This window comes from Vulpes lagopus, chromosome 2 (assembly GCF_018345385.1).
Source record: "Vulpes lagopus strain Blue_001 chromosome 2, ASM1834538v1, whole genome shotgun sequence".
NCBI classification, from domain to species: Eukaryota; Metazoa; Chordata; class Mammalia; order Carnivora; family Canidae; genus Vulpes; species Vulpes lagopus.
The window spans coordinates 45,106,156-45,119,893 of NC_054825.1; the positions used below are offsets into that span (position 1 = coordinate 45,106,156).

Consider the following 13,738-nt stretch of genomic DNA (forward strand, 5'->3'; position numbering starts at 1 on the left):
ATGTGACTGGAAGACTTGGTGGCTGGTTCATGGGCTGACTGTCCAGCCCTCACTCCTACAACAGCTCCCATACCTTTTTGCTATATTCTTTTTGTCTAACAAGTTCTAGTCCCAATTTATATAGGAATTCCAGAGGTTGCCTATACCTACACTTTGGTAGACAGTCTATATTTGAAAATAATTTCTCTGGTGCCAGTGTTTCTGTAACAGAATCCACTAGAGGTTTAGGAACAGGAAAAAAACGAGCAAATCATAAAACGAACCAGCTTTCTTAAACAACAGCTCGACAGTTTCGCTACTAGAGTAGAGAAACCTGAATGTGCTTATTCTGACAGTTGTTTGCTTAATTTAGTCACGAATCATGTTATTCACTTAATGTTAAGAGCATTATTTTGTGCAGCCTGACAGGTGGGATTTGTCACACTTCAGGAGCTACAGAAAACTTTCCCCTAAGTTATGAAAGGGGAAGGAAAATAAAACAATCCTCCAATTCTCTTGAAATCACTTTCAAAATATTCATTGGATAAACACAAGCAAATATGATCCCGAAAAGGCACTAAGAAATTCTTTCACTTCACCTGCATAGTGGCATAATGAATGGAAAAAATTTTAAGTTAGTTTGTTCAGCTAAGTATGTAAAATATTTTCTGAGGGTTGACTCCAATATTTATACCTCCCCTCCTGCCACAGGCTGAATACCTCCAGATGAAGTACAAATCTTTCCATTAACTTGTCTTTTGCCAAAACATGTTATAGTCACTTTCTATCCTTAAAAAACCTCAAGAGAATCACGTTCCCCTTTCATCTACATTCTAATTTAATCTCTTTCTTCTAATCAAACTCCTTGAAATGATTGTGCTGCCTACTTTCCTTAGAATTACCAAGGTACAATATTAGATAGATAGGATCAGAGGAAAGCGGATAGAAGGCATCTGAGCTAGGGCTTAAAGAATCAGGAAAATTTGAGTGTGTCTCAGCAGAGTCATATTGCCTTCCACTATTTGCTACTGTTTGATGTGAACTAATTCTATCTCCCCCCGCTAATTCATAAGGTCCTCGATGGCAGGGAACTGGTACCTTCTGTATGCTGTGGTGTACACGGCTACATAGAAGGTAGACCTTCCTACAGTCTACCTACAGGCAGGGCCGACAGGCAGGTGGAAGACTTACCCTCAGGCTGTGTTTCGACACGGAGTGGGGCTGAACTCTCTCCGGAGCCATGTTTATTTTGAGCCACAACTCTAAAGACGTACACAGTCGCTGGCATTAGGTTTTGAATGGTTACCTGCATTTCTCCTGGCCGGCTTGTATTCTCAACACGTTCCCTTTGGACAAAGAGGGGTGTGGAAAGGAACAGCATGAATTAGGAATCCCTCCAGAATGTGCAGTTTCATTTTCATTAAAATTTCTATAGATACAATAAATACCACATCAAAATCTTCATTTAAATCAAATAAACTCTTCAAAAAGCAAACCTTTGGGGATTGAACAGTAGAATATGGTGAGTGGTAAAGAGCAATGTCCCACATGGCTGATAATTTGCTGACGTTTTTTGCTTAAACATCACTGACTCTCTGGTCATAACCATAACTTCCTTTCAGAGAAGGCACAGACAAGGGTTTTCTCATTGCCATTTCAAACAGGGCAGCTCGCCATCAATTTTGTAGGCTTTAGGAATCACTGAGTTTTAAGGAGTGATTTTCAGGGAGACAAACACAAGGTGATTACAGGTAGGACCAAATTTTCAAGAAAATATCAAAGAATTCTGTGTATTTTGAATAAAAGACTCAATAAAAAGAAAGCTAGAGATGATCACACTTAAAGTTGGGAACATTAAAAATTTAAATGAATCCTAAAGTAACCCAATCTATAAAATAAGCGAATCCTGATATTAATTTTTATGATTTATTTGTTAAAACAAATACTCTTTTAGAGTGATTTCTAAACTGACTTGAAATGTTTGACAAATTTTATGACAAACAGGACAAATGAATCTAGCAGTCTAGTGTCATGAACTGAAAACACAGAGGCAGTATACTGGCTTCTTTAAAAGCAATAGTTTCCAGGCTCTACCTTGGGGCTCTGTGTGTTCACACTTGGGTCCATAATTATACTCAGTCTATGCACTATAATAAAAACTAATTTATATTACACAAGAGTTTTCGACAAATATTGTGGAAGAATTCATTGGTTTTACACAAAAAGTTGGCTTTTAAGGATTGCCCATCATGTAAGGAGAGATCTTATCTATCCTGACAGAGTAATAAAAAGGCCCCAAAGTACTGTGGACAAAATTACTTGAAATTACATAATCTGTTGAAATAAAATACTTACTCTAAGATACTGGCAATTTTCCCTGAAATCACTGATTAAATCTGTTTCATTTTACATGGCCATATGCCAATTTGGCTGATTATATGTGAACATTTACATATCAGAGATTTAAGTGTTTTTCAGTGGTTTTCTATAGTTTTAAAAACTACCTTATTTTAATTTAAAATAGACAGTACTCACATCATATTCACAGACAGTGCTTGTCTATATATAATCAGGTCCATTGGACAACGGTACTATGGCAACAAAAGTTATTGCTCAAAGATACTTAAGGTCTCGACAGGTATTTTTTCTTCAGCTAACCCTCTAAAGCACAAGATTTTCAGCTGATTTCTTACACTCTGAAGTTTCTGACAGTTGCTCTGACCACAACTGATTGCTGTCTAAAAGGAAAAGTGGTATTTTACACTTCACCGAACTACAAGCTCCATGTGAGAGCACAGATTAGGTCTGTTTTGCTCACTCTGTACATAAGAGTTTAAACAAAAAGTCTGACTGTATACAAAAAATTGAAATTATCTTGAGAAAGATAGTTGGGGGGCACTATTTTACTTTAAATTGAAGTGAGTGTCTCATTCATGTTCCCATATTACAGAAGAACTTAGCAGAATGCTCATACGTGGAAGCAGCATCACAGATATGTGTGCAGAATGCATGAACGGAAATTTGCCTTCTCTATATAAACTCTGTGTAGTAATAATATCATGTATATCTTTTTTCATTCCTATGTGAAAGGAAAAAAAAATCAGGAGAAATGAGTGAAGGGAACTAAAAACATAGAACAAATTTCTATAGAAGCACTACAAGTAAAAAAAAAAAAAAATCAGTAATAGGTATGATTCCTTAAGATGAAACAAATACCCAGGACCTGCAAAAGCTTTATCTCTAGATTGGTCCAAGGTCCCAGAACCAACTGCCTGTCTAGAAAAAAAACTTTTGATTTCAGGACAAGATCCAGGGTGAGTTATAAAGTACAAGTCACGTAAATGTGTGAGGTTACAATGGAACTTCGGTTAGAATGTGTCAGCTAAGAGTCAAAGGAGAAAGAAAAAGGTACATTTTATATTAAGATAGTGCTGGGCTAGGCATTAAGAGTTCCAATTCTAGGGCAGCCCGGGTGGTTCAGCAGTTTAGTGCCACCTTTGGCCCAGGGCCTGATCCTGGAGACCCGGGATCAAGTCTCACGTTGGGCTCCCTGCATGGAGCCTGCTTCTCCCTCTGCCTGTGTCTCTGCCTCTCTCTCTCTCTCTGTCTCTCATGAATAAATAAATAAAATATTTTTTTAAAAAAGAGTTCCAATTCTAGTTCTGGCAAGCTACTATACCTTGCTAGGGGACTGTGGGCAAGTCACTAATTGCTTCTGAGCCAGACAGTAAATATTTACCGGCTAAGAGACAAAATGGAGAATATTAAGTAGTTACTTATATGACCTATTAAAAGGTAACCATTTGAAAATATTAAAAAATATTCTTAGCTCGTGGGTCATAAAAATAACGTCTGATTTGGTGCAGGGTCCGTAGTTTGCCGACTCCTGGGCTCAACTAAGATACCTAAAGCTTCATCTATCTCTAAAATGTTATTAACTTCTGGAATAACTTACTCTGCATCTTCCACTTAGTGGATAATATCAGAAAAGTACTCCCATTTACACTAAAGGAACTGGAGAAAAAGGGGGGGGCGGCAAACATTTCATATTTGAAAAGGCAGAGGAAGGCCCATTTGAAATCTCTTGACTCCGGCACCCTAGAGAATTAGACCTCATGACCCAGTCACAGAGTGCCACCTGGTGGTTGATTTTTCAAATCAGGTAGTAGGATTTTCTGTAAATGCAGGCAGCGGTTTCCAACCTCACACTGAATTCTTTCTTCTGTGAAGAAAAGTTCCCATCCTCATTTTTTTAATGAGAAAATTTAAGCTTATAAAGGTTAAATAAAAGTTCTGTTTACAAAACAAGGAAGCAGGATCTAGTCTTCTGACTTCATGTTCTTTCTACTTCATGGCTTGTATTCAGAAATCACAAACTTCATTCACAAATGAAATGACAAAAACATGACAGTCTCCAAGAAACTTCCTTTGAAATATTCCCCAGATTTATTCTGTCCATTCCAAATCACTATTCTTGCCTTTGTCCGGGCCATACCTACCACATGTCCAGATTAACTAGATTTGTCTCCCTGACTTCATTTCTCCTCCTCTTCTCTTTATGTAGTGCTCATAAACTAAGAAAAGCTATTTAATAAAATCACAGTGCACACTTGCTCAGGAGTCTAAAATGGTCCCTTCTCAAGTGATTATGTCCAAATTCTTACTGGCGTTATGACATTTGGCTCCAAACTGCCACTTTATTATAATCTCTTACTAATTCCGACCAAAACTCTGGGCCAGTTAAACTAGCTTTCTTACTTTCCCATCCATCAAACACCAGACACACATATTAAATTGGATCCTCCTTGCATCTCCTCTTCCTTTATATATACTTGCCTTGTCTTCCCGCCTGACAATTTAATTTTACATTGAAGTGACAGATTCTCATTAAAAACAAAAGTATATATAGTTTTAAAAAATCCAAAAAATCCCAGTTTTTCTCTCTCCTCAAAACCTGTCCTTCCCTGACATCTAAGTGTGGCATATACTGACCTATATCCTACCAGATAGCTTCATGTCAGGTTTCTAAACCTTAGCGCTATTGAACTCTTGGGTGGGATAATTCTTTGTTGTAAAGGGCTGTCCTGTACACTGCAGGACATTTATCAGCAATCTGTGGTTTCTACTCATTGGATGCCAGTAAGCATCCTCTCTCATCGGAGTTTTAATAACCAAAAATGTCACCAGACATTGCCAAATGTCTGCTGAGGGATGGGGGCAAACTGTCCCTAGCTGAGAATCACTGCTTTAGGTATTTACACTCACATCAAAATACACAGATGTGTTGGGACACCTGGGTGGTTCAGCAGTTGAGCATCTACCTTTGGTTCAGGGCATGATCCTGGGGTCCTGGGTTCGAGTCCCACATCGGGCTCCCCACAGGGAGCCTGCTTCTCCTTCTGCCTGTGTCTCTGCCTCTCTGTGTGCCTCTCATGAATAAACAAAATCCTTATAAAAAATATATAGATGTCATTAAAAAATTCCTGTACCACACTTAATATACAGATATTAATGTGCCCATTCGTCCATCAGTGGGCATTTACTTTTTTTTTTCATTCTTACAAATAATGTTACAATAAACATTTTTATGGGTGCCCTTTGCATATGTATATCTGTTATCTATAGAACATCTGGAAACGTAATTGTTGAATTGATGTGGATTGAAAAGATTAAAAAAAAATTCGGCTAACTCACTTTCTCCAAAGACTACTCCTAAAGCCTAGAGAGGATTTCTTCCCAGCATTTAAACTTGCTTAACACTAGATATTATCAACTTAAAATTTTTGCCAGCCTTTTAAGTAAAAAAGTTTCACTTTTTGTATTATTTTGTATTTCCCAGACTGTGATCAATAGCAAAAACATTTTTTAACTTTAATGGGCCTTCCATTAACTTCTGCTAATCATCTACTTGTACCATTTGCCTCTTGTGATATTTGTCTTTTTCTCAGGATTTATAGGAGCTCTTTATATAGATTGGGTAACAATACAATGTTTTATAAATGTTACATATTTTTTCCCAGCTCACCACTTGATGTTTTTATTTTATTTATGATGTTTTATCACATGGAATTTTACAGTGTTATATAAAAAAATTTGTTGATGTCTCCTGTTGTGGCTTCTGGATTTCCTGTCTTCCATTAAAAGGCCTTTTATACTCAAATGATAAGTTGTTTCTATATTTTCTCCTGATACATTTATGAGCTTTAAAATCTCTTAATCTGTCTATAATTTATTGTTATACATGATATAAGACAGAGATATAACTTCCTTTCTTTCCACTAAATGGAGCTAATTATCTCAACATGATTTCTTGAATAAGCTATTATTTCTCCATTGATTGAAATGAATTTATTCACTTAACAAGTGATTATTTAGTGCTATTGTATGTCAGGCCCTGTTCCAGATGCTGGTGATACTCTGTTGAATAAGGCAGACATAAGAAATAGGTTAATAAAAAGAGGTTTCAGAGTGTAGTGTTCTGAAAACAAAACAAAAGCAAAAAAACCAAAACAGCATATGACAGCAGTGGTGTCCTGGTAAATGTTTAATAACCAGCTCCGGTTTGTAGCCCTTATCACAATAAATACTCATGCCATGCCCTGTTTTGAGCTATCAAGTGGTCATCAGGTCTGCAAAATTTCCTGAAAATTTAAAAACTAGCTTGGGAACAAACTGGCTCCAGAACACACTGTGTGACAAGGGTGAAGGGGGCTAAGTTGGGTGGGTATTCATGGAAGGCCTAGGGAGGTATCATCTGAAGGTGACAGATAAGAACCCAGAATCACCTGTTTGTGAGGGAAATACATTTCTGGTAGAAGAAACAGCAAGGACAAAGGACCCATAGTGAAAAGAGGTTTGTTATTCTGAGGAATTACTGAATGTCTTTTCCTTTTGTGAAATACTATGAAATTAGCAATGAGATGTGAATGACTACTGGAGACATTTTAACACAGATGCCACCGGGTAGTAATGTCTTGCCTTTTTGTGTCTAGAACTGTTTATCTTTATAATTCCCAAAACATCTTGTACAATGATCAGAAAAACATTATTCTATGAGTAGCTCCATCTATCTGGCTCAAATGAGGTCACATGCAGTTCTAAAGAGTGTTAAATCAAGTGGTTTTGATGAAGGTTTCTATATGTGTGGAACTTGACAGTCTAGTTATTAAATACAAATGTAGGGATGCCTGGGTGCCTTAGGGGTTGAGCATCTGCCTTAGGCCCAGGGCGTGATCCTGGAGTCCCAGGATCGAGTCCCACATTGGGCTCCCTGCATGGAGCCTGCTTCTCTCTCTGCCTGTGTCTCTGCCTCTCTCTCGGTGTCTCTCATGAATAAATAAATAAAATCTTAAAAAAAAATGTATCAGATGTAAGTTCCCTGGTAGAGACGCAAGATTTACTTCATGAGTGAGAGCCCTAACCAAAACAGAAAATTTTAGCTTTCTTGTTTTGGTGTAAATGAAGAAATCTGCTTGGCAATGCTAAGAATACATAGCACATGGCATAGTTCCTCCCAAAAGTTTTATAATTGGGTTGGGAAAACAACACAACACACATAAAGTAGCAGAAGAGTACGACTTATTGCAGTATAAGATCATGTGTTAACATAATTAAGTGCCAATATTAGTGCCACAAACACATATAAGGGAAAGGCTGTATATGCTGAAAAAGGTAAAGCAAAATGCTTGAGGGCTTCATGGTGCTTAATCTGGACCACAAGGACGAACTGACTTCAGCTTCAGGTGGGAAAGGGGGAAATGACTGAAGAGAACACACTTGAAGAAAGGTGGCACAGTGACAGCAATTAGATTGGCTTCCTTAGAAAGTGAGTTAAACTGGGAGGAGAGACAAGTAAGGTTGGACAGATAAAATAAAAGCTGGACTATAAGTAAGGTGGCCTGGGGATTTTGGACAATCTTCTATAAGCAATGAAGAAGCAATGTGAACTCCTAAAAGAGGTGGAGATAGAGAGGAACTTGATGAGAATGCAGTTTTAAGAAAATTAGCTACTAATTACTCTTGTGTCATTAAGGGGACCCCCTATGGGGCTCAGCAGCCCACATCCACATAAGGGTGCAGGCAAATATTCATTTAAGATTACTTCTATAAATTAAGTTTACCTTAATTTCTAGAATCTCAATTTTTTTTTTAAAGATTTTATTTATTTGAGAGAGAGAACACACAAATTGGTGGAGGGGCAGAGGGAGAGGGAGAAGTGGCCTCCCCGCTGAGCAGGGAGTCTGATGTGGGGCTTGATCCCAGGACCCAGGATCATGACCTAAGCCGAAGGCAGACCCTTAACCCACTGAGTCACCCAGGTGCCCCTAGAATCTGAATGTTCTAAGCCATGTCCTATAGGTTGTGCTGACTGAACCTTATAAAAAAAGAGTAGCCTTAGTTATATCTTAATTCTTCTACCTACATAGCTCTATCTGTCCTTTTCCCATGTCATTCCTGAGGGCCAGGAAAGAATACCAGGACTTCAGTCTGATTGGGATAAATTTTAATGACCTGCAACTGAGAAATATGCATCAAAAATGAAATAGGAAATGAAAATATGGTGATATTTTCTGGACTGAAAATTGGTACAGATTCTGCACAACAAAGAGGCAGAGTGAGCATAACTGGCCTGAGATAGACCAGGATGCAGCCAACTGGCTCCGCACATATGGACACTTACCTAGCAATCCCTTCCTTGGTGTAGAAGACAGAGTAGGTAAGGTTGTCTCCATGGGGATCCGATGCAGGTGTCCGCCATGTCAATTTGATGAAGCGGGTAGAGACGAGGGAGGCCACGACATCCCGAGGAGCTGAAGGTAGTGGTCCCGTTGTGGCTGGTGCTAGATGGTCAGTAGTGGCACTGGTCAGTGAAGTGGGAGGTAATGTTGGGATGGCAACATCTTGTCATGTGCAAACATTGGGGAATATGAAGGGCAAACCACGACGGTTTTAAAAAAGAGAACAGAAAAAACAAAAAACAAAAAAGAAATAAACAAAACCACGATGGGAAATAAAATAAAATGAATGAACATAAAAAAGGCCATTAAACTGAAGGCTAACATGCAGGCCAGGGTTAACTACTGAAAACTAATGGGCACTATTCAAGATGTATAACTGTAGAGCAAGCAGACTTTCTGGTCGCTATAATGGTTGTGGGCCAGGCACAGGGAGGTGACGGCTGAGAATAAAACATCTCACAGAAGGACATAGCAGTGACCAAGTAATTTTCTTTAATTGTGAAAACAGCATGCAACATCTGTCAAACTTTGCACACAGAAATAGCATCACCAAGGAAAAACCTCAGTTCTTTTAGCTACTGTTATCAAATATGGAATAATATGTAATAAGGATGAACCCAGTTACTCTTACCATGAGCTTCCTACAGAGCTGGGGTCTTCAGCTCTGCAGGAGACTCTCAAGAGCCACATTTGTAACTGTAATCTAATTTTTTTAAAAAAATTTATTTATTCATGAGAGACACAGAGACACAGGCAGAGGGAGAAGCAGGCTCCATGCAGGGAGCCCCATGTGGGACTCGATTCCAGGACTCCAGGATCATGCCCTGAGCTCAAGGCAGACGACGCTCAACTGCTGAGCCACCCAGGCGTCCCTATTAAACTAAGGCATCTAATATTAAACTCTGCTCTCGGGATCCCTGGGTGGCACAGCGGTTTGGCGCCTGCCTTTGGCCTAGGGCGCGATCCTGGAGACCCGGGATCGAATCCCACATCGGGCTCCCGGTGCATGGAGCCTGCTTCTCCCTCTGCCTATGTCTCTGCCTCTCTCTCTCTCTGTGACTATCATAAATAAATAAATAAAAAAAAAAAAAAAAACTCTGCTCTCTATAATTTGGCAATTCCTAGGCAAGTCTGATAGCCTTCCTCACTTCACTACTATTTTATTTGCTATCTTTTTCAATTCATTTAACTACAACAATATAGAAACATGAATAAAAAATTCTCAAACCATAACACAATAATCAGGTAGTTTGTTAACAGTCCTCTATAATATATATTGCCATGGCGTGCAGACTTCAGGAACTTGAGGGGACGGGTGAAGCAGTGGCAAGTCAAAGCTTTACTGATTGAAGACTGGAAGCTTGTGTACTTGTAGTCATAGGCAGTCCATTCTGTTGTTGGACACTTTGGATTTTCCTAACATTAGACCAAAAATCTCCATCTTGGGGCCTGAAGGTATAAATATAGTCTCACAATTTTTAACTAAACAAGGTCATCAGAGTTGTGTCATAACCTTAATGGGAAAATTATCAGAAGAGAGGCAGAGAGGAAAACATGAAAATTCTGGACCTAATTTTCAATGAAATCGTAGGTCAACAACCTCTAGGAAAGGTCTGTGAACTGTAAGAGAATCTAAAGTGAGGCAGTCAAATAACTATGCCAGATAGAGTAAGTTTTCTAAGGGAAAGTACAGAGGAAGACCAACCTAACGTGGGTACTTAGGTGGGGAAGAGGCAAGGGTCATCCAAACAGCTACCATTTCTACGTGGCACTCTGGCTCTTTATATGGGCTCACTGAATCCTTACAAACCTATGAGAAAAGTACCGTCATTTTATTTCTGTCCTGTATGTAGAGACTGACATTTGAATAGGGCTAAATCGCTCATCCTAGTTCACAGACACTAAGTGAAGGTGTGTTAAAACCAACTCTGTTTTTTCGTTTAAGAGGTTTCTGTGTTTAGCCAACAAGGAGTTCTGCTCCTGCTGTGCCACTTATCAACGGTGTCACCTTCAGCAACTCACTCACTTTTCCTCTCCTTATGAGAAAGTACTTTGAAGAGTCCAGAGTGCCATCAGAATGTAAGACTATGAAGTCACAGCCACAGTCCCAGAAGATACAAGTCCACACTCCACTGGTACAAGTGTCACTATTGTAAGAAAGTCACACCTGAATGGCCTGTAAGGGCTTATTCTTATCTTTGATGTTTCAAGAGATGTGCTGCATCAGAGAAAATACTTCTCCTTCGCAGCGTTCAGAGTTCTTTTTCATATACTGTGTCAGTTTATTCACACAACAACCCCATGAGGGAGGATGCAAATGACAAAACTGGATGCTGGGGTGAAGGTTAGAAAGGACTCAAGGACTCTCAGGTCTCTGGCTTGGGAGGACAGGTAGTTGGTGGTATCATTCAGGGAGTACGGCAACATTAAGAGAGGCTAGAGCCTGAGGGAGAGATAGCAAACCTGGTTCTGAACAGGCCATGTCCAAAGTAATGATCCAACATCCACCAGAGAAATGTGTAAGAAGCAACTGGAAATATGAATCCCTGATTATTGTAAAATTAAGTCACTAAACAAAACGCTTAGAGGGAAATAGTTCAAAGAGTAGCCTGCACCCAGTCTAGCTTTGTTGCCTCATTTCTGTGCCTGTGTAGAAACACACTAAGTAAAAGCTGCTTCCAAGTCTGACAGAACTCAGTAAGCTAAATTTTTCCCAACTATCTGCTGGCTGGAGAGGAGAGGAAATTTGTAATGTGAGAGGCAGTATAGCATACTGGAAAAAGCCCAGGATTTCAAGTACAAAGACCTTGTGTTCAAAACTTGACTTTGCCATTTCCTAATAATGTGAAGTTGGGTAAGTCACTTAGTTTCTCTGATCTCAGTTTCCTTGTCTATAAACTGGAAACACTCCCCACCTATGTCTCAGGCTGATGTGAACCACATGAATATCAGTAGGAAAAGTACATGTGGAAGTACTAGGTACGTGTTATCACCATAATTAGCTTGAACAGGTGACAAAAAGAAGGTAAGTGTAAAGGCAACCAGGAGGGGTATGTAAGCAGGAAGGACCAGGTGACAGAAGTAAAGGGTGATAACTGAAAGAATTGGTCAGGCAGGGAAACTTCAATTAGCCTATGGAACTTCTAGAGCACCCATCTGTAAGTCTTTAATGGCATCCAGCACTTCCCACTTCTGTTCTTCATGTTCACGCTTAATCATGCTAACCTATAGGCTCCTTGAGGACAAAATCTGTATCTGCTTCCTGTTGGCATCATTCATTGTGCACGGGTATACATTAGATAATCAATAAATGTGTATTTATTGAATTACTAAGTGGAAGAAAATTCAGGGAGAATGTTACTGCAATGAAGACCAGTGTTACTAGAATCTCATCAAGTACAACAATATTTTAATCTTTCTAGCTGATTCAAAGTATATACAAGTAACATTTATTATGTTATATAAAAATTTGCTTTGCAATTGTATTTTATCAGTTATACCTAGAGTAAAAGTGTAAATAATACCAGACCATTGTAAATGATTCCTAGTTAACTATGGGTAAAATCTATGTCCTTTCTGGTCCTAGTGTTTTACACCCACTTTCCCCAAGTTGGTTCTTTTTCTGCTGTTCCATGTTCTACTTGGGCAGGTATGAGCCCAGATAATCAAATAGGCAGTTAAGTTATACCAGGATCAATGGCAAATGATATAGATTGGGACTTAGACTTCTAGCATTATGGTTTGTGGATGTCAACAAATGCCCTTCCCAAAAAAACAACTATAAAGCTGCACAAAACTGTCAAAGGTTGGAAACTGGCCAAAGGCATACAACAATCCAAGAAGCATTTATTCATGAAAATTACCATATTTAGGTGCAAACAGCAAGTATGTGCCATTCTTGCCTAGGGCTGTTCCATACTCTCCAGCTCTGCTGGAGTAGTTTACTCAACCAGGGCAGTGCAGGGCCTGGAAGCTGGAGGCTTTGCTGCTGTCAGCAGGGCTCATCTGATGGGGAGTAATGTTAGTTAGAGTGGTAATCTTGGTGGCAAGTGAACAGGAAGGGTCAATGTCTTTGCTACTCTGAGGCTGTGATCATTTTTGGGAGCAAACAGTGGACTACAGACTAGCAGGAGTTTAGGAAGGTGAAAAAACACTAAGAAGATGATAAGTCTCCAGGAAGATGGAAAGCCATGAGTATGTGCGGCAGAGCCGAGAGTAGGTCCAGGTGACCCATGTATTCCTGGCTGTTGGAACCTATGTATGTATTCACAGGACAACTGAGAGAGCCTCACAGAAAGCAAAAGCTAAGGCTGACTAAAAAATGGCGTCAAGTTTGAACGCATGCCCCCAAAAACATAGGATCCATCAGCTGAGAGTGGAAGGCTTACTGGCTTGAGGTGTTTGAGCACAACTTCTGACTGATACTTGGCTAAGCACGAATTGATACACACACAAGGGTTAACCCTAGAAAGCCAGGATTAAAAATAAAAACAAAGAAAATAAAAAACAAAAGGTAAGCAGAGACATCTATGGTTACACAGTGTGGGGAAAATGGATCTCAAAGATTTAGTTCAAGTGAGCTGCTGCACAAACAAAACAATAACAGCCCTGGGGGAGGAGAGGAGGTGTCAGAACCCACAGTTGCTACAATATGCTATACAAAATATCCAATAATCAACAACAACAACAACAAAAATGAAGAGACATGCAAAGAAACAAAGTGTAACCTATACCCAGAGGCTAATGTAAAAAGTGCGGTCAATATAAAAGGTCTCAGGGGGTCCTTGGATATTAGATTTAACAAAGACTTCAAGGCAGCTGTTAAAAATATGTTTAAAAACTAAAGGAAACTGTCAGGAACTCTGCAGGGTCTGAGATTTCCCTTACTTATGAGCTAACAAGACAGCCTATTCCTGTTTCATGGGCGCTGGCAAAAACAAGTTTTGCATCAGAGACAAAACTTTATTACTTAGGGCAATGGCCATAGCTAGGCCTTTTTGTTTGTTTTCATCAGTTCCCCA

General features: G+C 39.3%; 1 protein-coding gene across 6 annotated transcripts in view; it reads right to left on the reverse strand.

Moving 5' to 3' along the window:
- NEO1 (neogenin 1) overlaps window positions 1-13,738 on the reverse strand; it is a 234,951-nt gene that overhangs the window by 48,752 nt on the left and 172,461 nt on the right. For 3 of the 6 annotated variants that reach the window (XM_041742737.1, XM_041742736.1, XM_041742739.1), the window contains 2 exons: window positions 8,660-8,879; window positions 1,171-1,325 (listed from right to left, as the gene is read on the reverse strand). In XM_041742737.1, coding sequence (XP_041598671.1) covers window positions 1,171-1,325; window positions 8,660-8,879 — 375 coding nt within the window. The remainder of the gene's footprint in view (window positions 1-1,170; window positions 1,326-8,659; window positions 8,880-13,738) is intronic. The other 3 variants (XM_041742741.1, XM_041742738.1, XM_041742740.1) reach the window with 1 other exon arrangement.